Source organism: Nyctibius grandis, chromosome 7, assembly GCF_013368605.1.
Source record: "Nyctibius grandis isolate bNycGra1 chromosome 7, bNycGra1.pri, whole genome shotgun sequence".
NCBI classification, from domain to species: Eukaryota; Metazoa; Chordata; class Aves; order Nyctibiiformes; family Nyctibiidae; genus Nyctibius; species Nyctibius grandis.
In genome coordinates, this window is record NC_090664.1 from 21,099,284 (window position 1) to 21,122,208 (window position 22,925).

Below are 22,925 nucleotides of genomic sequence, written 5' to 3' on the forward strand. Positions count from 1 at the left end.
GGTTGAGTCGGGTCTGTGTACCGCCATAGAAAATAAATTATTCACTGTCTTGGGGGGAAATTTGAGCTAGTTGACATGTGTGAAGCTTTTTAATTTATCAGGAGACAATAAAACAAAAGATATTATTTGAAGGAGCACAATCAAATTGTAATCTGTTGGTTTTTTTGTTTGTTTTAAATCAAGGAGATTAAAGCTATGATCCAGATTATTAGCTGACAACTATGAGAGCAGTGTAAAGGCTACCATGGAGCTAGATCAAGCCCCTCAAGGAAGACATGGTAGCCTTTCTCCAAAGAGTTTGCAATTTGGTAAGGGCAGGTCTCCAACACCACGTACTCAACCCCTTGGGGATTCCCATAGGACCGAATGCTCGAGTTTTGGTACCAAGATTCATATAACCATCCTGGCACAATGATGGGAGATAAGGCTAATATGCACATGGACAAGGTTGACCAGAGGATTCAAGCCACGTAGGCCTCATTTGCCGCATTTTATTTTTAATCTGCATTTGCCATTACAGTCTCTGCAAACAATTGTGGTTTTACTGTCATTTCCCTGTTTGACATCTTTTCCCTTCTCCAAGTTATTATGCAGAAATGACCCACAGGAGCAAACAGTGGATCTAAGTGATCGTGGAGGGGAAATGTTCAACTACCAAAAATCATAAAGCAAAGAAACAATGAGAAAAGGAAAAATACCCCTCCATCTTTGCATGGCATTTGTCACAAGAGCAGGCAAACACTTTGCAGGGTGAAATACGATGGTGTCTCATGGAAACCTTTTAAAGTAATTTCCAACAACTCTATTCACTACCAGCGCAGTCATTAACAGGTTGCCAAGAGAGAAAAGAAAAGCTCCTAGACTGTTTCCATTCCATCCACACTTGATGTTATTACTATTACATCAATGCCTAGAAATGATAATGCGATGAGGGCCCTCCCCAGCCAGGCACCATGGAAAAACGTACTGAGAGGTCATCATGAACCAGCAGACAAAGGGAGTTTTCTTACTCTTGTCTTCGTACACAGGAAGTTGAGGGATGTCATGTGTGGAGTCACCCTTTCTGCGGCAGCGTGGAGGCCTGTCCTCCCCCTTGGACCTGGTCCTTACACCCCCTGAGCATCCTTTTCCCCGCTGGGGAGGGCATCACGGTCCAGGCTGGAAGACAGATACCTCCCGGTCCCCACTCCCCTGGGATCATGACCCAAACCCCTCTATCCCTAAATCCCTCCAGCTCTTGGTAGCCCAGATCTCCCTCCTGGCATCTCTGATGCTCCAAGTGCTCGGTGGCTCCTGGGAGGCTCCATCTGAAGGTCTGGCTGAGAGGCAGCAAGCCCCACACTGGTGCTGCAGACTTGTCTTTTGGGCACCTGCCCTTTCCACTGTGCCAGGGCTGCCTTCGCGGTGTTTTTATTGCCACGGGGCCGGGAAAGCCCCACTCTGGTGCCTCTGCTCTCCAGGATAGGTCACTCCTCTCCCTCCCCCTGCTCTGCTCCATACATGAATACATTTCTCTCTTTTTTTTTTCCCTTTTGGTATTTATTTTTTTTTTTCCTCTTTCCCATTACCCCTTTAATGCAGAGCAGGGCTGCTGATTACAAAAGAGGCAGTTTGACTCGAGCAATAGGTCTTCTTCACTAATCCTCACTGTCATGGAAATTCCAGCTGCTACAAGAATAAGAGGCTCAATCCATATTTGCCAGTTCTAATATGAAATCTGTCAGGGCCCAAATTAATGAGTTCCAAACTCCTTACATCACGATAACAGGTTAAGACTGGTCAATTAATTACATAAATCCTTCCCGATTCATTGTGCATTTTCAGGCGAGATTGTGTCTTACATAACCGGGTGACACAAGGCCTTTTGGCTCTTGTTGTTCCGCAGAAAGGCCTCCATTTAAGTGCAGCCTGCCTGCCACGGAGGCTGCGAAATGTCACGCCTTGGCTTCGCGCTGGCCCCGGGTTGCTTTTGGATAAAAAAAAATCTAAAAAATATATTAAAAAATTAAGAAAATTGTATTTTTAATTGCGGAGGCCGGCGCTGCCGTGCCGCGGGGGCCGGTGCGTGGGGGGCGGCAGGGGCTTCCCCGTGGAGAGGCAGGTGCAGCCCCCCCGCCCCGGCTGAGCCCCATCCCCAGCGCGGTGAGCGCCTCCATGTTTTGTCTGGTTGCGGAGCTGCGCGGCTGCGCAGGGGAGGGGCTCTGGGCTGGGGGGTGAGGGAGTGGGGAGCAGTAAAACCCAGAAATAAATCGAAAAATATTTTACAGCCCACGCGGAAAGCCGCGGACACGCAGCGCGCTGGAACCGCCCCGCTCCGCGCCGCTCCGCGCCCCGCCGCGCGCTTCTCCCTGCCCCACAGCGCCCCCTGGCGGCGCGGCGCGGCGAGCGCGGCCGGCGGGGGAGGGCACGGGGCGGGGGCGCCGTCTGCGCGGGAGGGGGGTCAGGAGGGAGCCCGGGGCGGCGCGGGAGGGGGGTCGCGCAACAACGGGCTGCCGGGAAGGGGGTGCGGAGACGGTCTCCGCACCGCCCCATGGGGAGAGCCGGGCCGGCGCCATCCGCGGCCGCGGGGATGGGGCGCTGCAGGAGCGCGGGCGGCCGCCCCCCCCTCCCCAGCCCTCCCGCTCCCCCCGCCGTTGCCATGGGCTGCGGTTGCCACGAGTTACCGGATCAAGGCCGGGCGGCTTCGCTCCCTGACAGCCGCCCCCACCCCGCGAGCGCGGACACGCGCGCACGCCGCCGCGACCCGAGCCGTGCGGCGCGGGGGGGGGGGGGTGGGGGTGGGGGGCGTCTGCCCCGGCCGGGCGGGGCGGAGCGGAGCGGGGCGGAGAGGACGGCGGCCCCAGGTAAGGCTCTCGCCCCGCTCCTCTCCGCGGCCGGCGGTCCCGGGGCAGGGCCGGGAGGGGACCGAGCGCGGGGAAGGGCCAGGCCGGGGCGCGGAGGCGGTGAGCGGCGCTCCTGTCTCACGGTGCCCGGGGGAGCGCGGCCGGGGATGCTGCCTGCCTGTGTCTCTTTTTTTTTATTCTTCCCCCTTTTTTTTTAAGCCCTCCTCCGCGCTCGCCGCTTGCACCGGCGGCAAAGCGCGGTACGCGGCCGGAGCAGCCGCTGTGGGGCAGCGCGGCGGCGGAGCCCCCGCGCCCCGGCGGAGCCGCTCGCCCTCGGGGAGCCGAGGAGAAGCGCTCGCTGCCCCCGAGTGACACAGACACACGCGCGAGCAAATTAAAAAACGGGAGGTTTAAGCCCCCAAGAGAAATTTCTGTCTTATAAGGTCACTTGAATTATTTTATAAGGCGGTTTTATTCCAGAAGGCAAAGAAGATATTCAAACACATTACAGACTATTTTTGACATTGAAGAGGAGAATAATTGTGTCTTTCCTAAAGCATTTAGGCCTTTCATGAAAAGAATGAACCTGATACTGGAAATAATGATTTACATTTTTGCAACGTTGTAAAAGCTAGCGGGGAAAAAATCCCCTGCCTTAATTCCTACCCGGTCATCAGCAGGGCACCCTGTCGTACAATTACAGAGAGACTACACATAGTGTCTTCATCTGCACCTTGTATTTTACGACACAGCAAGTCACAAATGCTGTCTAGTACAAATGCTATATAATTGAAAATTTTTTCCAGAGCAATATTTAAATCTATCACATGTCAAAAAAAGACTTAGACCCAGAATTTTGCAGTGTTATACAGTGAGGCAGGTAAGAGGATGTTTTCTCAATGCTTATAAAACTACATTGCTATTTAAATGAAAATTTTCATCCCAAAAGACAATTTTCCTCACCTTTCTTGAAAGTATATTTCAATGACACTGTAAGTAAGAAGTTGCTTAATATCAGTTTACAATATTCTTAAATTACACGTTATAGAATTTGATAGCACCTGTGACTGGAATTATTTTCACTTCTTTACCTTTTGTACAAAACCAGTAACAATAAACCACCCAAAAACAACAGTGCGTGTGTCATATATATATACACCCATATTACAAAAATAATTTAAAAGTAATTATACATGATAAGTCATAAAGTGATTAAGATATTGATATTAAAATAAAGGAAATGTTACTGGCAGGTTTAAACACAAAAAGTGGTAACTTGTTTTATTTAATTACTTAAAAGTGTTTAATAAATCATCATAAAAATGCAAATATAAAGTTCTAAGCAAAAGATAAAGCAAAGTTTCTGAGTGCAGAATTATTGCAATTAGATATCAATTAGCAATAGTAATTAGATGATGTTACAAACTAGATATTTGCCTGTTTAAAAAACTAGCAGGAAATATCAGCATTATTCAGAACTAAAAAATGAGAATCAAAATATGAGTGATCAACTGAATCAAAATATATTACATAGTGTTGAAAAAAAAATCACCCCACCATTGAAGTCACAAAAGGCATTAAAAATAATTTTTTTTTACATTTAAATTTGTAACAGTTACATTTAAATGTTCCTAATCAAACAAAATGTCTTAAAGCATTTATATGCAGTTACATACAGATGATACAAAAGGAAGACATACTAGAGCATAGAATACTTTTCCTTCCCCTTAATAAGAAAAATTCCAGCAATAGTAGCTACACAAATAATATTCAAAAGATAAATATTTAAACAAATTTCTGTCAGAGCTGGGGAAAAAAGTTCTGTTAGTAGTCCCAGAATTTTTGAACAGGGCGACGAAGAAAATACCAGAACAATAGAACTATTAGAAAACAAATATTTACTTCAGAAACATCTTCATTTGGAAAAAACTCACTGGCATACCGATAAGCTCCTAGAATTAAAAAATAAAAAATAGCCACAAAGGCTCTCCAGGCTTTGTGTTTCTGTAATTTTCGTCAGATATTGAGGATGTGTTAGTAGGCCAGAATTGTAAAGTGCTTCAACAGATTAGCTCAATTTTTTAAAACAAAATTAAAAAAAAAAAACCACTACCCTAACATTGCATTAAATAAGAACATTAATATCTTTCTCAGACATTCCAGTTTTTGTTTCTATGTTTTCCCCATCTTTTAAATAAATTTGCTAAACAATTTTTTCCGGTAATGTGCCATCTTAAAAAAAAAAAGCCTCAAGTAATCAAACATATCTGCCTGGCAATAACAGCTATTTTTTAAGTTACTTTTAGTGATATCTTGTTGCTTTAATTAAATGTTATCACTTTTACTTTAAAACAGCCTTGCTGCTAACTCACACACAAGCTGAGAAGGTGAATAGATACATTTGTGCAATTCAATAAGACCGAGCAAAAAGCAACACGGATATTTATCTTATAAAAGTGCTACCATCAACAAAATACAGTGGCTTAAAGTAGTTACCTAAGAGATGTTATCCTCAGGCTATTAAAACATGTTTCTAAAATTACACAGATTCCCAGCTGGATGCTTTAAAAAAAGCATGCCCACACATGCCTATGCTAACCTTTATTAGCTGGCCATTTCATAATCTATTGTTTCTGTAATTTACAGGTTTGAAATGCTCCTTCTTTGAAAGTATCCACAGAATTCTTTAAAAAAAAAAAAAAAAAAAAAAAAAAAATCTCCATTTCTAGGCTGGTAACTACAGCACAGAAGTTAACGGGAGCTTTGCTAGGGTGATCAGACCCCCGAGCTCTTTTTAATAGCAGTTAAATGTCAAATATAAATACAACACCACAGTGAAACATATTCCTTTGGCAGAATCTGGGACAAGACACTCTGCAGCTGCTGTTAACAATAACGAACAAAACTGACGTTTAATCAAAATGAGCGTTGGTGGTTACCAAGTTGTGTTCCAGCCTGCCTTTTGTTTGTGAAAAAAATCAATATTCCAACGTGTTAACTACAGCCACAATGAAATCAGTGGCTCCTGTTACTCCCAAAGAGTGGAGAGGTCGACGTCCGTACAGCGTGTTATAGCTAGGTGATTATCATCATCTTGGAGAGGGAGATACCCTCCATTTCAGCTGCTAAACTAAAACATCTCTCCCGGCATCTTCAAATACAGGTGCCTAAAGTTAAACATGCTGAAAATGAAATCCTGGCCCCAGCGAGGTCGATGCAAAATTCAGCCATTGCATTCAATGGACCTCATCCAGAATTTTCACTGGGAACGAGTATCCGTAATTCCCTGGGAACCAAGAATTTCCAGCAAGCCTAGAAATGATGTCATTTTTATTAATATTTCTAACTTCCAAGCAACCATGCTCAAGAATTTTGGCCTTCAGTTCTTACACATGATAAAACTAAGCTTTCCATAAACATTACAGAAAGACCAGAGGAAGATATATTTATATCTCGAATTGTCAGCAGCATATAGTTTGTACAAATGTTTTGCTGATGTTGCTGAGCTACTTTAAAAAGTTAATACCTTGTGGTGTATGTAATTTCATCACTAATGTCAAATGACTTCTAAAGATGAAACTTCTGTGATGCAAATTACAAAAAGATGCTTCAAATATATTTGATATATCAACTTCTAAGCTGAGGAATTAAATTATCTTTATTTTTTCAGATTGGAGACATGCACTCACTAAGGGAAATATTTTAACTGCCACGTATGTCAGTAGAGCATGACTTACCCAACACTGAGATTTTAATAGTCACAAAAACCTAAATGCAATAGGTAGCGTGTAGACCTGAATCAACGTATGTAATAAATCAACAAAGAAATAGTATCAAGGTCCGTTTTGAAAATTTTGTAAGGATATACAGTTGTATTGACGATGCGTCTTTTAGGTACGCGTTACCAGCCAGCCGTGTTTACACGGTACACGTAAACAGAGCAGAAACCACTTTATACTGTCCTTACGATAGCAATACAGGAATGATTTTTCATCATTCTTCAGAAGCTGGGCTTGCTTTACATCCACATGAAATGCTGTCATCACTAGGTCCGAGCCTGGAGGATGAACTACAGAAAAGGGGAGAGGGAAAAAAAAAAAAATAAAAGGAGGAAATTGGTTTTCACAACACACTCAAAGCCTGAGTAACAGAGGAGAACTTTAATTATCTCCAGTCACAAAGAGAGACAGGAAATTTGGACTTTTAATTAGCCATTTGGAGTGCAGTTGGATATTTTTTTAGCAAGATAATTTAAACGCGAATAATTCAAGTCTGACTAAATGAAATTCACATAATCAGAATGCAGATAATTGAATTTCTACTGCATTCATTAATTCAGTGTGGAGGTGTGTGTGAAGACTTCTATGATGAGCTGTCACAGCTCAATAAAATCTCAGTCAATTAATTTTTTCATTATCTTAGTATTACATCAACAAAAAAAGCGAAGCATGCGCGTGTGTATGTATGTATATATAATCTCAGAAAGTAAGGAAAGACAGAAATCACCTCTCTGAATCAGAGTCCGCATCGTTTTTTCCTTTTTTTCTCTCTTCATCTTCTATAGGAAAACGTCTGTTTGAAGAGGCAAACTTATGAATCGCATCAGCAACAGAGTATTTGGTCTGTCCGGATACACAAGCTTCCATATCTTCTGGGCTCAGCTGAGTCTGTAAGAAGAGGTGAAGCCTGCTGTCCGAAAGCAATAATGCGTCTTGTAGGATTCTGGAAAAAGAAAAAAAAAAGTCAAATGTTTTCATATAGATGCGCGTATACATGTATACTCTAAAGTGTTTTACCAGAATAAATTCTAAATGATGCCCTGCTTTTAAGTTTTCAGATGAATCCTAAATCAGTAACAGAAGGTACTGAACACATTAAAATGATTAGGTGTGTGTTACTTTCTTATTACATTATTTGGAATTTTAGGTGAGTAAAAACACGAAGCTAATAGTTAGGCACATCTGCTATTAGAATAACTTCAAGGACATTTCTTCCATTTAACCATCTGTTATCACCACATGGATCAATTAATGATTTTTAGGCAGTTGGAGGCATATACTCTTATGAAAATTTGGTCTCCATTTGAGAACTCTCTATTTTTTTTTTTAATAGCCAAGCTTTTTTAAAAATTACAAGTCACCAATTTCTTTGGTGGGGGAAAGTAGTGTGTACAGAGACAGAGGACTTCAGACACACACAGTGTCAGGACTTCGAAATACCTGTAAACAACAGAGTCAAGACTAGCCAAAATCATTTACACTTTTACAAATATGCATACATTTAAGCTGGAATGAAAATGCTAATACTGAACACCGATTTAAATTTACTTGCAAACAGTTTCAGGGAATCTTAAATACTATTTCATTCCAGCTATTCTTTTCAAAAGTCTCCTTTCATCGTTGGTTTTTATATATTTTAAATCAAGTCTTGAAATACATTTAGCATAGAGTATTTACTTACATCGAGTGAGAGTAAACAAAATACAATACATTCCCACAACACAGAAAGTTGCAGAGATACTTTTACAAGGACTAAGAATTGAGGCCCATCAACACTATTTTGGCGGGGGGGGGGGGGGAAAGGCACAACTCTGCTGCAACATTTCTCTAAAGAAGGAATTCTTTAATACACAAATCCTAGAATGATTAACAGGAGACTTTTATTTACACATACAGGTAGTTTTACTCGTGTAATAAAGTCATCAGAGCCTATGACCATGCCAAACAGTGCTCCACAGAAAATTATTAAATTATCTTCAAACAAATCAAAACTATTAAGAGTCAATATTTACCTATTTCTACTCATTTAGGTTACAGTCGTTACCAAAAAAGTTATTGCTATGCAATAGAAAACAAGAGATGACATTAATGCAAGAACTAGTAAGAGCAGAAAGAAATATTGCATTCTATAGGTACTCTGACTAAAACGAAAAGTATAACCGATTAGTTCCTTCTCTCAAATAAGATTAATGGTGTGTTTGGACGGTAATGTTTTAAAACACAAATACATTCTGAAAACTGTTCTCTGAAGTGGCCAACATTACAATAATGTTTCATAAATACACTAAAGGATTTCTGGCTTCATCTAAGCCTATAAAAATCTGTCAAATCAAAGTAAGTAATAAGAGAGAGATAATTGAAAATGCAGGATATTTGTGTACATGCACATTTCAATTGCTTAGGTAAACACTTACACAGTCTCAACCAAATAATTCAAACTTTGACACCTTCCAGCGAGGAAATGTCTGCAATGACCCTAATGATCTACCAGGTGCATTTGAAATTCAGTCTCAGAACGACCAGATTTTACTGAATTTCAAAATAAGCACACTTTCATATCTAGAGAAAGCCTTTTTAATCCAATCTAAATTCTCATAATTTTACTTAAAAATAAACACAGCAAATAAACATCTTTAAAATCAATGCACGCAGTGTATTAATATACAGAAAACCTTCTTGTAGTCTAAAAGAAGCCAGCAAATGCTGTGTAAAAATGACTCAAAACACAAAATTTACAGGTCTATACACCTTGACAGCAACAGCTTCATGAATACAGTTTGAAAAGCCATCATTCAGCGGCCACTAAAAGAGGATTTCAGCCTTGACTCTTGATAAACATACATTCCAAACAAAGACAAGCATTGCAACAAAAAGTAGAAGTATCATTCCACTCAATAAATCCACATTTATAGCTTATGCACTTGGGGGAGAAAATATTCTCCTTCCTCTTAAAAAAAAAAAATACAAAAAATAACATGCTGGAGTTTATTGTAGAGTAACTAGAGTTACTGTTTTTCCCAGGCTTAGGAGCACAATGAGGGGATGCACATTTCTGCAATTCTAACATTTGCGTGTCTAATAGCAAGTTACCCAGCAAAAAGCCAAGACATTAAATTCTGTGGGTGGCATTTAGTTTCACAGATATTCCTCTTGCTGTACCTTCAAAAGTTTCCTGCCAATGAGCGAAAACACAAGTAACTAACTGTTCATGAGATTACACTACACTTACAGCTCTGTTGCTGTTTGAAATGTATTTTATTTTCTTTATAAAATAATGGGTAATCTTTAAAATTGATTTTAGATGGTTTGAGGCATTACACCAGAGAAGTAATGAGCACTAATGTCAATGATATTGGACACAAATTCATTTTAGCTTTATTTCATGTCCAGTACAATTCTGCTAAGCCTTGAACTGCTAAAGCACTGTTATTAACTCGGTAGCAACCGAACACATGGAACAGCAAACAAAAGTGATAAGAGTACAGACTGATCAGGACCTCAAGGCTACTGTCCTTTTTCTGCAGCTATAATTCAATTTCCAATTTTACTTTACATTGGACTCATTATTTCACAGTAATTTTCTTTTCTGCTTCGCAGTGCCATCTGGAGGTGAATGCAGTGAAGAGACACCAAGGCAAAGAAAGGGAAAGACGTTCATAAAGCTAATCACACGTGTACGTATGTATGTGTGTATACATATATATTCATAAGGCGGGGAAGGGACCAAATGCTCCATGCATTTTGCAAACCATTTAAAACCATCCTGAAAGCAAATATACGAACACCTTTCACCCAGTCATACCCTTAAAGCATTTCTTCTTTCTTTTAATTAAAAAATAACTTGTTTTTCCTGCCCCCTCTCAACCACCAGGTTAGATCACTTTTTAATTGCATCCTTCAAGAAAGCAAAATGAAAAATAAATTCTGTGCTATCCATAAGCATTATGCTTTCCTGTTCAAAATACTCCTTCGATGAAATAACCATACATTTGTCACCAGATGTTACTAGTAGCATTAACTGCTGGTATAGCAGTTGCTCTCCAGGGCTTCCACTGTCCTGGGGACTCGCTGTGTGAAGGGCTGTACATCTAAAAAAAAAAAACAGATTTGGCTCCAAGGACTTTAAAAATCAAAATTACAAAACATCACCTAACAAATTAAAAGGGCAAGAGGAAAGACAGAGTGTCATAATATTAATACTCAGACATCTTCGCAGAGGCTGAACGCGTGCGCAGTTTGAACACAACCAGTAGCACTCCTGGTGCTTCTCAAACAGTTTTATTACAGCCAGTGTCGGTGCAAAGCTGCGGTTACAGCGATGTAAATCAGCTCTCGCTGCTGTTGCACTAATGGAAGAGTCATGGCTCACGGTGATAATTCCTATAAACTAACCGGGTGTATTTAAGAGAACAACAGGCTTCCTATGCACGCCTGGAGTAAGAACGAAAGGCTAAACCCTGCAAGTCTTGATCCCATCAGTAGTCATTACTTGTCAGAGATCTCACTCCTCTCTGCCAGATTGTTCACATGCATAATGACTACTTATGTGATTAAGGGGGCTGCGAGATAAGGCTCTACGTTTCAATTACAGATAATAAAATCTTTTTTTATTCACAGCCATGTGAATCTTTGTTTGTAAGCTTTCAGTAAACGCTTGTGACCTCTAGACCTTTAAAGAAGCAGGGCCGAAAAATGTCACTTCATAACCAAAAGAAATAATATCATTTTTGTGGAAATGCTGGATACTATACGAGGAGTATTTCTCCTTCCCCATGTTATGGCAAGAACATTTACAAAAGACAAAACATGTGTTTTGTCTTATTTGGACAAGGTTCAAAATCTGTTTTTCTTCAACATGATTTTATTAGGTATATTATACACTGTTCTGCTCAAGGAGAGCAACATATGGCTGAACAGTACAACTTAATCCTAACTAAAGATTTCCTGTATCTACTGTAACCTAATACAATGACAGATGCACACTTGCATGTGTGTGGAAGGTTAACACTCCGATTTTGTTTTCGACAAATTTACTCTGCCCATTTACATCATATCATAAGAGCAAGGGGAAAAAAACAGGAGGTGAGAGGCAGGAGGCGACAGCCTGGGCTGTGGTGCCCTCTATTGAGCACCCAGCCGGTCAGCCCCAGCCCACAGCAAAGAAAGGCCCAGTTTCCTCCTAAAAAAAAAAAAAAGCAGACTGTGTTTCCTCCTTCATTTTTCATAAGGGAGGAAATGTTACTGAGAGCGAGCAACTGCAAAGCAACTGTTGGGCATCTGATAATGCATACATTTAAGAAAGGATTAAGTGACACGTGCCTGTTAGGCGTTATTCACTTCACTCACCAGATAGAAAATATTGCGAAGGTTCCATTGGAAAGAGGCAGCCATCACTTGCCCAAGGAGATCCCACCTGCCCCACTTCCGCCCATGTTCCCCCCAAGCCCCAGCAAGCTGGCATCCATCCCCTTGGGAGCCAGTCTCCTCCTCTCTGGGCATCCCTGAGAGAATATCCAGTGGAGATACCTCCGGGAGGGAGCCCTCCGACCCTGCACCAGCTCCTGCTTGTGGGACTGCAGTGGGGAAGGTGAGAAGAAAGTCAAAACCTCACCCACCTCCAGAGAACGGCTCTGCCTTAGGCAGCCAAGTTTTGGGTGGCTTGTTTGGCACCAAGTGAGCCCAAAGCACAGCCATGAAGAGCAGCGACACTGCGGATGCCCTTCCTCTCCTGTGGATCCGAGTGCTGCATTTGTCAAGACTCCTAGTATGCCTTCCACCCCATCATAAACTGCATGTTTAAAAACTAATTGAAGACTAATCCTTTTTCCTAAACCACATAATTTTTTGGGATCCAATTCTATTCAATTAAAAAAGTGTCAGTGATTGAACCCAACTTCATTTAAAATGGTCTTGTTAATCAGTTGTCTAATAAGCAAGCATGGATGATCTTCTATGAAGGTAATCTAAATCCCAAAGCTAAATCTGTGCAGCTAAAAAGGGATGAAAGCAAAGAGGATCTTACAGAACCTAATATTATAAGACCATGTTTTAATTTTGACCTCCAATTTAAGAATAAACTTTTCCTGTGAATTTACAGACATCCTCAAAGGTATGAGGATACTTACCAGGAAAAACACATAATTTTCCTTATTCTTACAAAGTAATTCATAATTGAAAAAGGGCTAGCTGACTTCCGTTAATGCAAATGGCCTCTTGAAATATTAAATTACACCCAGACAAGAAGTGAGCTTTACAGCTCTTCATCACTCAGAGATAATAACCTGTAAGACAAGCAGGTGTTACCCTGCATTTGTGCAGTAAAGCCAAATCAAAATGGGACACCCGTTTCCAGATTTCACTAAACTTTCGTGCTTTGCTTTAGTGTCCAGTTGTTGGCCTAATTCTCATGCGACTGTGCTCAGCATGGAGAAGCTTCACAGCGCCTCTGTCTAAGTACACACCTTTCCCTGTGCTAACTCGTTCTGGAGTGATGCGTGAAGGAGGACAGGAGAACTCCGTATCTGTCCACGTATAGGAACAGGAGCTGAATCAGAGAGCTTCTAGCACTGGATCCTTACTCCTTGGGCGTGTGGCTCCTGCCCGGGCAGACACTACAGCAACCTGCTCACACAGCAATGGGCACAGGGCACAAGCTGAGACTGTGAAAGGTCTAAACTCCATTTCAGAGATGGCTTGGGTCCTGATAACCTCGCAAGGCACTGAGTGCAGAGAGGGGCTCGGGTTCTCACATCGCATGCAGGTATTCGAAAAATATTATCTGCAAACATAGGCTCAAATCCCATTTCTTCCCACTGTCACGAAGAAACACCAGCGGGGCTGTGAGCTTGTGTACGGTGACTGTCATTGCTGGGGTGAATGGAGCACTCGGCTTTGCAGTTCTGGGTTACACCACCCCACACAGCTACTTTCTGGCTCCTTTTCTACCCCCTTCCTTATATACCAGGGAGGTCCTGCTTCCCCAGCGTTGCCACACTACAGAACATAGAATCATAGAATCATTTTGGTTGGAAAGGACCTTTTAGATCATCACGTCCAACCGTTAACCTAACACTACCAAGTCCACCACTAAACAATATCCCTAAGCACCACATCTACACATCTTTTAAATATCTCCAGGGATGGTGATTCCACCACTTCCCTGGGCAGCCTGTTCCAATGCCTGATAATCCTTTCGGTGAAGAAATTTTTCCCGATATCGAATCTAAACCTCCCCTGACACAACTTGAGGCCATTTCCGCTCGTCCTACCATTTGTTACATAGAAGAAGAGACCAACACCCACCTGGCTACAACCTCCTTTCAGGTAGTTGTAGAGAGCAATGAGGTCTCCCCTGAGCCTCCTTTTCTCCAGACTAAACAACCCCAGTTCCCTCAGCCACTCCTCATAAGACTTGTGCTCTAGACCCTTCACCAGCTTCATTGCCCTTCTTTGGACTCACTCCAGCACCTCGATGTCTTTCTTGTAGTGAGGGGCCCAAAACTGAACACAGTATTCAAGATGCAGCCTCACCAGTGCCAGGCAATATGCAGCATCCAGACCCAGAGCTTTAGTAAAGCCAAGTGTGTGTATGTATGTATACATATATATACACGCACACTTGCGCTTGTCAATGAGTCCCATAAATTCAGAGAAATAAATCATAACCTTTGGTTCAGACTCACAAAAAAAAAAAAAACAAAAATAAAAGCATCCTGGCAGCCTAGATGAGCCAGCAAGAAGATGCCTTCTGCAAGCAGCAGCAGCACAGAGGTGCCAGCCAGCAGAGGGCAATGGAACAGCACGTAAGGTGCCAAGCCAATTCGTCATAACACAACTCAATCTCTGAAAATTCCTTCCAACTATTCTCCAGGGCTGAGAGAAAGCTGACACCTTTCTAAACAGCATCCAAGTTCAAACATTTAAATCATTACCTTACAACACAGATGCCTCTTTTCCCACTCCTGGACTAACATCAGCAAGGTAAAATGCTCCACATGCTGCCACTTTCTGCTGACAGTACCCATTTAAGCTACAGACATCCACAAAATTGGAGAGTGAGGATGTGTTTTAAAAGAATCTACCTCTCTGTTTTGCTTTCTGAAGCACAGACAGTGTTGTAAATATTTTTGATGCTGAAATACTTTACCTTGTTACCAGATTGGCCTCTTTGTCATTTTAAAATGAGAGTGATTTTGGAAACACACTACTCCATGGGGCAGCACAGCTAAGCTAGAACTGCTCAGACCCAGGGACCTGAGCTACCATACCCTTTGGCTGACCATTAATATTATTGCCTCTAGAAGCACAGTCACTCTATTTCACCGCCCTTCTTTCCTGAGATGCAGAAAAAAAACCCTCTGACACTTCTCTGCTTTCCCTTCAGTGTCTCACACGCCTTCAACCAGTATTTACTGTCTATCCTTTTGGCCACAGACCTATATAAGTGTATACAGAATATTATTCCTGCAGCAGTTAGCCCTCCCTGCCTTCAGCTGTTAAGCCTAACAAATACACTTCAGGACCAATGATTTGTTGTCTGTTAGGGAGGCTTATAATTAAACACACTGACTGGAAAAATAGTGGGTCCAATATTCCTCTACCCACCGACCATGAGGCTTAAAGCCTACTTAAATTATTTGCCTTTTTCCTTTGCTTATGCAGTTCTGATTTATGGAAACATCGATACTGAAGGAAGATGAATAGTCTCTACTCGCAGTGTTTCACCATGCCCTTAACCCAAGCGGTGGCTAAAGAGAACCTGCAAACACACACACAATTCCTGCCCCAGCAGCTGTGAGCAGCCTGTTCTCACACCAGCAGTGCCAGGGTACTATAGAATGGCAGAGAAAGCAGAAAATTACACCAACAAGGTCTCTGCCACTGCAGAAGGTGATGTGGTTACAGCAGCAGGACTGAGGGATGCAGTACTGAAACTCATACAGTACTCCCTTGTAATGCAGGTCACCCTCTAGCTAAGGCTACACCGTTCCTTTATACTAACCCTTTACATAACCCCACAGATGAATGATTTTATACAGATTGCAGCTGTACTGAAAGCGGTCACAGCTGCTAGAGCCTGTTTGTGTTAGTGGGACTGGTAAACAAAGTAATAGGCATTATAGGAAATAGCCATGTTAGGAGATCTTGCTGCAGAATTTTCTCAGGCTCCCAGGGGTTTAGCCCACAAAGACACTGATTTTCCATGAACTTAAAAAGGGAGAGAAGTCTGTTTCTTTGTATGAGAATATCCAGCTCATTCTTGAAAGCTAGAAACAGACATCACGGTGAAAGACCTCCCAACCTTCGTACACAATTGCAAAGTGACATAAATCCAAAGTTATTATTTATAACCAATGCAATAAAACACAATGAAAAAAACCCAGCTGACGTTTCCTTACAGCCAATAGAGCTGAAGTCACGTGTATGAAATATAATTTTGCAAATAGAAAACCAAAACCAAATGTGTACCATGTACAGATGACCACACGGTGGCTCTCACGTACCAGAGATGAGCTATTTTAAACCAGAAAACTGATGACATCATGAAAATGCCAACATCTGTAGGATAGGCTGTACTTACTTTTCCAGGAATTCTTGCAGACCCTGACGGCGATGGTCCACGTGATGGGGATTGTTCATATTGAAAAAGGGAGTTTTAGATGGCAATTCAGGTAACTGTCTTTATAAACAAGAAGCAAATACACAGTTAAAACCAAATCTGAAACAGCGGAAAAAAATTAAATAAGAAAATGCCAGCACTGAGCATGTGAAATTCATGGCTCATGTTCCAGAAGCTCATGAAATCAAATCCGGGAACATAAGGCTGAGAAACTGGAGGGCTTCCCACACACCTCAAAGGGAAAAATAAATCAACCAGACTTTTCTGGTGCAGTTGTTAGGCCTGCATGTGTGTCTGGCTGGGTCTCTTATGGTCCTTAGAGAACCTTAGCACATCCTAAAAGCGCAGAGAGGAGGTATGTACACCTACACTAGATTGCTATTTCTGCTACCTGTGTGTAGCAAAAGGAAACAGATCAAATCTGTCACAAATTAGAGGGGGGCTCACCAAACAAAGGCTATCAGTACAAACCATGTTCTTCCGAGTTTAAAGCAGAGAAAATGCCTTGTACAGAATAAACTTGTGCTAGTAAGAAACACAGGACACTTTCCAGACCTGATTTCTGTAATTCTCAGCATTAAGATGAAAAAATCCTCCCCTTCCATGACTGACAGATTATTAAACAGCCATATATAAAGTTGCTCACATAAGGACTGCATTGCTCTGAAGTCTCTGTCGAAGCCAAACAAATTCTCGAAAGCGTCGTCTAACACAGGATGTTTTCCTTGTAAAGCACATACTGTTTGTCTGTTGGGAGATAAAAAACATTTTACTTTGTAACTCAGCTTAAACTAAAGTGCAGGCACGGTATTTAAAAACATATCTGAGATGCTAATCCTGAGAGACCAATGGAAAGCTTGACATGAATTCAGTTCAGGTTAAGGACTGTGCTTTATCTCAGACAGGACTGGTGACAGTTTCTACTGCTTCTCAGGGAAGTATTTTTCATCTTTTTTTTTTTTTTTTTTTTCTTTTTAAAAGCAAGAGATCTGGGTTACGGTACAATTTGCAGTAACAGAAAAAAAGATCTCAGAAAAAAGTTTCAGCAGATAATGCCAATCTTTGCGGGGGGAAAAAAAACACGTTTAGCTATTCTAGTTATAATCCTGCAAACAGTTAACTACGTAGACTTCTTCCAGTGTGCAGTCCTACTTAAATCAAATCAAAGAAACCAATGTCACTGCTCTCCGCAAGTAGCGGCATTTGGAAATTTTCCCATAGAATGCTATTAGTCCACTAGTAAAATGCCAATTCATCAAAAGAGAAACAATTCACAGAAATTGAATCCTTTTGCCAGATTTTCCTGTGGAGCACACATTTAGATGAAACCCCACCAGAGACGACTCCATTATAAATATGCCTGCAGTCCAACCCACCCTCAATAGCCTGCCAGAAGCCACAACTCCTAGACAGCCACATGATGCAGATTGTAGAGGGCCCAGAGATGCCAGCTTTCTGGAATAGATGAGTATCCAGGATACCTCACAGTCTAAGAAGCCAAGTCCTCTAGGTGCTGGGCAGAAGGGGAATCCTGCTGGTCTAACAGCCTAGTAGACCCAAGATTTTGAGTCCATTGAGAAGCCTGGATAGTAGGCCTGACCCAGAGACTTGGCCTCTGAAAGCCCTGGCATCGTGCTGGTAGGAAGCTGATTTGATGCTTACCAGCTTCAGAGATGCCCAATCACATAACACTGGGTCTAAATGATATCACCCCAACGTAGTAGTCGCTGAGAAAGCCAGGAATATACTTCTATTCAGAAGTACCAATGCCTGTGAAACAGAAATACAGCACCCACCCCACCAAATCTACAGAATTTCTATTTACCAGAAGTCAAAAATATAATTGCATTGGAACCAGTACTTAAACCACATTGCAAAAAGTTTCCCAGCTCTGACTGCCACACAGGAGAGAAGTACTTGTCATGACGGACATTTAATAAGCCATCATTTGACTGCTTGCTCTCATTACGCTGCATGCTTAGCTCTCCCACACAGGAAGGAAATGCTTTTGGTGTTGTGCCAAGCATTAACCATGTGACTCAGTGCTCTCAAATTCTTCCCCTGATACTTGATATACTTCATATTTCTTTTTTTTTACATTGCAATCAAAATCCCTGGATCTAGATTTGGGAAATTAGGATAACTCCTTCCGTATGTCATCCACCAAAGAAGAATAATCAACAAAACAAAATCAAGTATAGGACATATTTAAGACACAAGGCAACCGTAATTCTAAGTGCCCTCCAATTAACATAAGGTAGACTACAATCGCAAACCCAAATGTAGTTAGTCGATGTATACAAGCACCACTAAACTAGTATAATATGAATGTCAAGGTACGCTGAAAACAACCACACTGCAGCAACCAAATAACTTCACAAAAAGAACAACTCTGGAGAATTTAAAGTACAAATAACCAGATAATTACTTGAAAAGAAAGTTGTTTTCCCATGAATACCTGAACACCAAACTTCTTCTATAACAGTAAAACATCACTGACTATGACAATCTTCTAGTTGATTGATAAGTAAAGGTAAGGATAGTATCTGTTTGTCCTGGTTTGGCCCAAACCAGGCCAATTAGTCTTAGAGAAACCAAGGTCACTGCTAAATTCCTCACTGCTTATGAGTGAAGAGCCGAAGGGGGGTCGCACCTGCAGGGAGGAGCAGACAGGGCAGGTGACCCAAGATTGACCAACGAGGTATTCCATCCCATACATGTCATTCTCACTTTCCTATTTATCACTAACCCACTGCCTCCTGGAGGTGGGGCCCAGGAGGGAGGGGCCCTCCTGTCTTCCACTGATTGGTACCAGCTTTGCCAATTCTCCAGTTAAAAGCCCGCAGGTGTGATGGCAGGGGGAGCTACTGTATTTTCCCCTCTGCCCATGCTGGGGGACCAACTTTGCCTGAGGAGGATTTCCAAGCTCTCGATCTTGGTTTTGTATATATTTGTATATATTTGATTATTTCTATTATTCTTATTATACTCTTTTTTTCATTATTATAGTTTATTAAAACTGTTTTAACTTTCCAACCAGTAAGTCTCTCTCCCTTTTCCCTTTCCCTTAGGGTGGGGGGGGAGAGGGTTAACAGAGAGTGTCTGCCACCAGGTTAATAGCTGGCCCAGCTTTAAACCGTGACACTGCTGCAAGACACTCTGGAGTGCACATGTGAATACCAGGTTCACCTCCCAGCTCTGCCACAGACCTTCTGCACAGCCTTTGGCCCACCCACCTTACCTGTTCCACTGCATCTCAGTTGTTAAAAGGAGAATAACACCCTCCAGCCTCTCAGAAGCAGTGTAAAGAAATTCCATTAACACCCCAAAGAGAACCCTGGCTTGAACAGAAACAGCAATAAGAGCCCAAAAAATCTACACTGATATTTTTTGTACTTACGTGAATAAATATCTCATAGTCTATGTAAGAATGCCATGAGTCTTCTTTTTGTGTCCTGGGGTCTCGCACCAAGACAGTTACAAATTCCTGCAAGTGCATAATAAAAACCAAGCAATTAATTTCAGAAGACAAAAGGAGCCTGAAAGACTCTCTTGATTGCTCTGCTGTTCCACAAACCACTGTGCTCAGATTAAAAGCTGAACTGCTATTTTATTGAATTTTGCAACCCCTCAAAAGGAGAAGCAAAAAGCAATGAATCATCTGAGCTACACCACATGTCCGGGAAATTCCTTGCCAAACTGCTAGCTGAAAAGGAATATTTCAGATTAAGTAATACTGTGAAAAGTCATACATGTTTCATGCATGGGAGATTTGTTGATTTCAGTAGCTACGAACTAAAAACCTAGCATTCAAATTCACACATGTAAGCAAACCAGGCAGGTATTTTAGGCTTTTCGCACCCTTGTAGTCAACATTCACAAAGGATGTGTTACAAACCTGCTCCATGTACCCAATACATACATATAGCATTTTATTTGCTCCTAGATTTCGTCATTTTACCTGTATTTTTTTTTTTAAATCAAGTATTTATACCCACTGATTTCAGGGATCTGAGGTCAGTGCTTGGTACCTCCACAAGGAGCTGAAGAACTGCCTTTTTTCTATGCCCCAAATAACTCTCTCCAGCCCAGTGGAAAAGGATGTACCACTATCAATTGCCCCAGACACAGATTCAATGCAGGGAATTCAAGGTCTCAAGCGTAGCATCCCAGATACTGTGTGGAAGGAGACGAATCCTCCTCTGCCACATACGCTTCCTGATACACCAGGAACTTAAGCCATGGAGTACACATGAGGATGCAGGACCTGGGCACTGCTATCCCAGTCTGCCCATCAACCTGCCCAAGGAAGCAACACAGACACAATGCAGAGCATAAGTCCCCATTTTGGTGGGACAATGATATAGAGTATTTGTCATAGAAGTTGTCATATATAGTCTATTTCCTTTTAATTCCTACATTTATACTATAATTTAGAGGGGTCCTGAAGGGGTGAGAGAGGCCTGTGGGCACTACTGTCATGTAACTGGTCATCACTAAGAGGAAGTGGAAAAGGTTGAACAATTACATGCTTCCAAGTATCCTTAGCTAATGACCATATGAAAACTTGTATCATGTTAAAAAAAAAAAAAAGACAGAAAACAAAAAACCTGGTAATTCTGTATGTTCATACTGGGATGGAAAAGGTTTCTTTAAAATACAAAGGTTGAAAACGTGCCTAACTACCTGCTATTTCCCAAGCAAACAAATAGTCTGCCCTCCTTCAGTTGCTTAAATAATCTATTCACCCCAAGAGCTAGGCCAACCACTTGAACAATGACTCAGTTAAAGAAAACCGTATCATTTTAAGCTGTAGATATAGTCCCCCTGAGAGGAAGGCACTGCACAAGATCTCCTGGTACAGGAATCAACTGTGGGAGGAATGACAGTGTTTCTGGTAAATAACATGCTTTTTTGGTATGACTGTGCATAAATCAAGAAACCTTGAACTAGAAAGCTCTCAAAATGTGTCTCTCCATGCCCAAACCACAGATGTCAGAAAAGAAAACTTTCCTCTTCAGCCAAGCCTTCTCCCTCCACCACACACGCTTCAGCGTGTCACCAGCAGCAACGTTCAACGGACCGACAGGAAAGCAACGACAACCTTGCCCAGAAAAGATATTTTTTTTCCTGAACAGTCATTGCACTCTGTACACAGCAGGGAGGCATTCATGGTCTGGAATAAATCATTTACCATGCTGATTTCCAGGTGGTACTGCTTCAGGGATGGGGAGCCTGTGGCCTGATGGCTGGACACAGCCCATGGTTTCATCTCACTTAGCCCAGCTCCTAGTCACAGGGGTGTTTTCTGCACTATTGTTAGATACCCTTTTGGTGCGTGTCACAAGCACCTTGCCAAAGAAAGCCGCTCTGAAAGGCTCCTGTCACCTCTGCTGCTTCTTTCCTCGCCAAAGAGCACTGCAGGCCCGATTCTGCCCTGCAGCTTTCTAACCCCATGCCAACATGGCCAAGGAGTCACAACGGCAGGAAGCCTGCTCCTAACCTAACCTTGGTCCCCTTCCTCATCTACCACTGTACTGGCTTCTCATTGCCCTTCCTTTTGTCCAGGTTCCCCAAATTACTTCATTTCCAAGTAACCTTATATAACCCTCTCCTTTGTACAGAATCAAAATAATCTTTGAAGAAAAGTGCTTCTTTCAACCTCTGTTACACCAAAGTATTACGACAAAAAGTTGCATTTGCTATGGGTTACCTTGCATATCATTCCAGACCACACGACTTACACAAAAAAAAAACAAACCCTGTACACTTTTAATTTCCAATTAAATAGGCAGAGTTTCAGTACTGAGGAAGTCAAGCACCTTTCAGACTCTACCTATAGAATAAAGGATACCTGCTGTACACGCTGTGGTAGGCAGGTGTCTGGGCAGTGTATCACTGACCCAAGAGTGAAAATGATCTGTGGTACAGCAGAGCACCCTCAGCAATCCTGCAGCCCTCACCACACAGTCAGTGTCAGCTCCGATTTGAAACACCCATGATTTCAGAAAGACTGGGTGTTTCTTTTTGTTTTTTCCTTTATTTACCAAAGAATACAGAGGCTGAGTTCAGAATGAAGCAAGATAAACATTAAGCAACTACAAAACAAAACCAAAAATGTACAGCCTTTCTCAAGATCTATGGTTACTTCCTCTATAAACATCTTGAATCCAGGAAGCGTTAATCCCAGTTCCCATTACAGCTTCTGTTGCTCTGAAACAGTGGCATTGCACATGTAGACTATCCCTTCTCTTTTGACCTTTAAGCCTTCTCCAGGATACAGGACCCCACTGGGACAACAATATTGATTTATTCAAAGCAGCCCTAACTGCCCAGCATAGATGCAGATATACTGCCAGAAAAGGTGCTTATGCCTCCCTGTCCCTATAAAAGTAGGCTTGTAAAGGCCAATATTCACACATAGGCTATGTTAGGATCCAAGCAGAGTTAGGTGGCAGAATACTCCTCTGGGAGATTGCTGTTGTATGCTCAGTCCATCCTGTGTTCACTGGTCACAAACAGTCACCAGATTACAACAGCTTCAGGTAATAATTGTCTTTCTCCTCTGTATATACTCCCTTCTCTCCCCATCTTGTTATAAAAATTAGGATACTCTCAATAGGCATGTCTATCTTCAAGTAACGCACTGTTCACCTAGGGGAGGTGAAGCTGACCTCTTCCTCCCACAGCCCACATGAAGAATAA

The 22,925-nt window shown here is 42.0% G+C and overlaps 1 protein-coding gene across 1 annotated transcript in view; it reads right to left on the bottom strand.

The window, feature by feature from the left end:
* Positions 1–4,379: 4,379 nt before the first annotated feature.
* The window catches only part of SNX10 (sorting nexin 10), a 42,022-nt gene continuing 23,476 nt past the window's right edge, over positions 4,380–22,925 (bottom strand). Inside the window, exons 3-7 of the mRNA XM_068405030.1 lie at positions 19,621–19,707; positions 16,867–16,967; positions 16,182–16,280; positions 7,329–7,544; positions 4,380–6,891 (exon numbers count right to left, since the gene is read on the bottom strand). Coding sequence (XP_068261131.1) covers positions 6,816–6,891; positions 7,329–7,544; positions 16,182–16,280; positions 16,867–16,967; positions 19,621–19,707 — 579 coding nt within the window. The 3' untranslated portion in view covers positions 4,380–6,815. The remainder of the gene's footprint in view (positions 6,892–7,328; positions 7,545–16,181; positions 16,281–16,866; positions 16,968–19,620; positions 19,708–22,925) is intronic.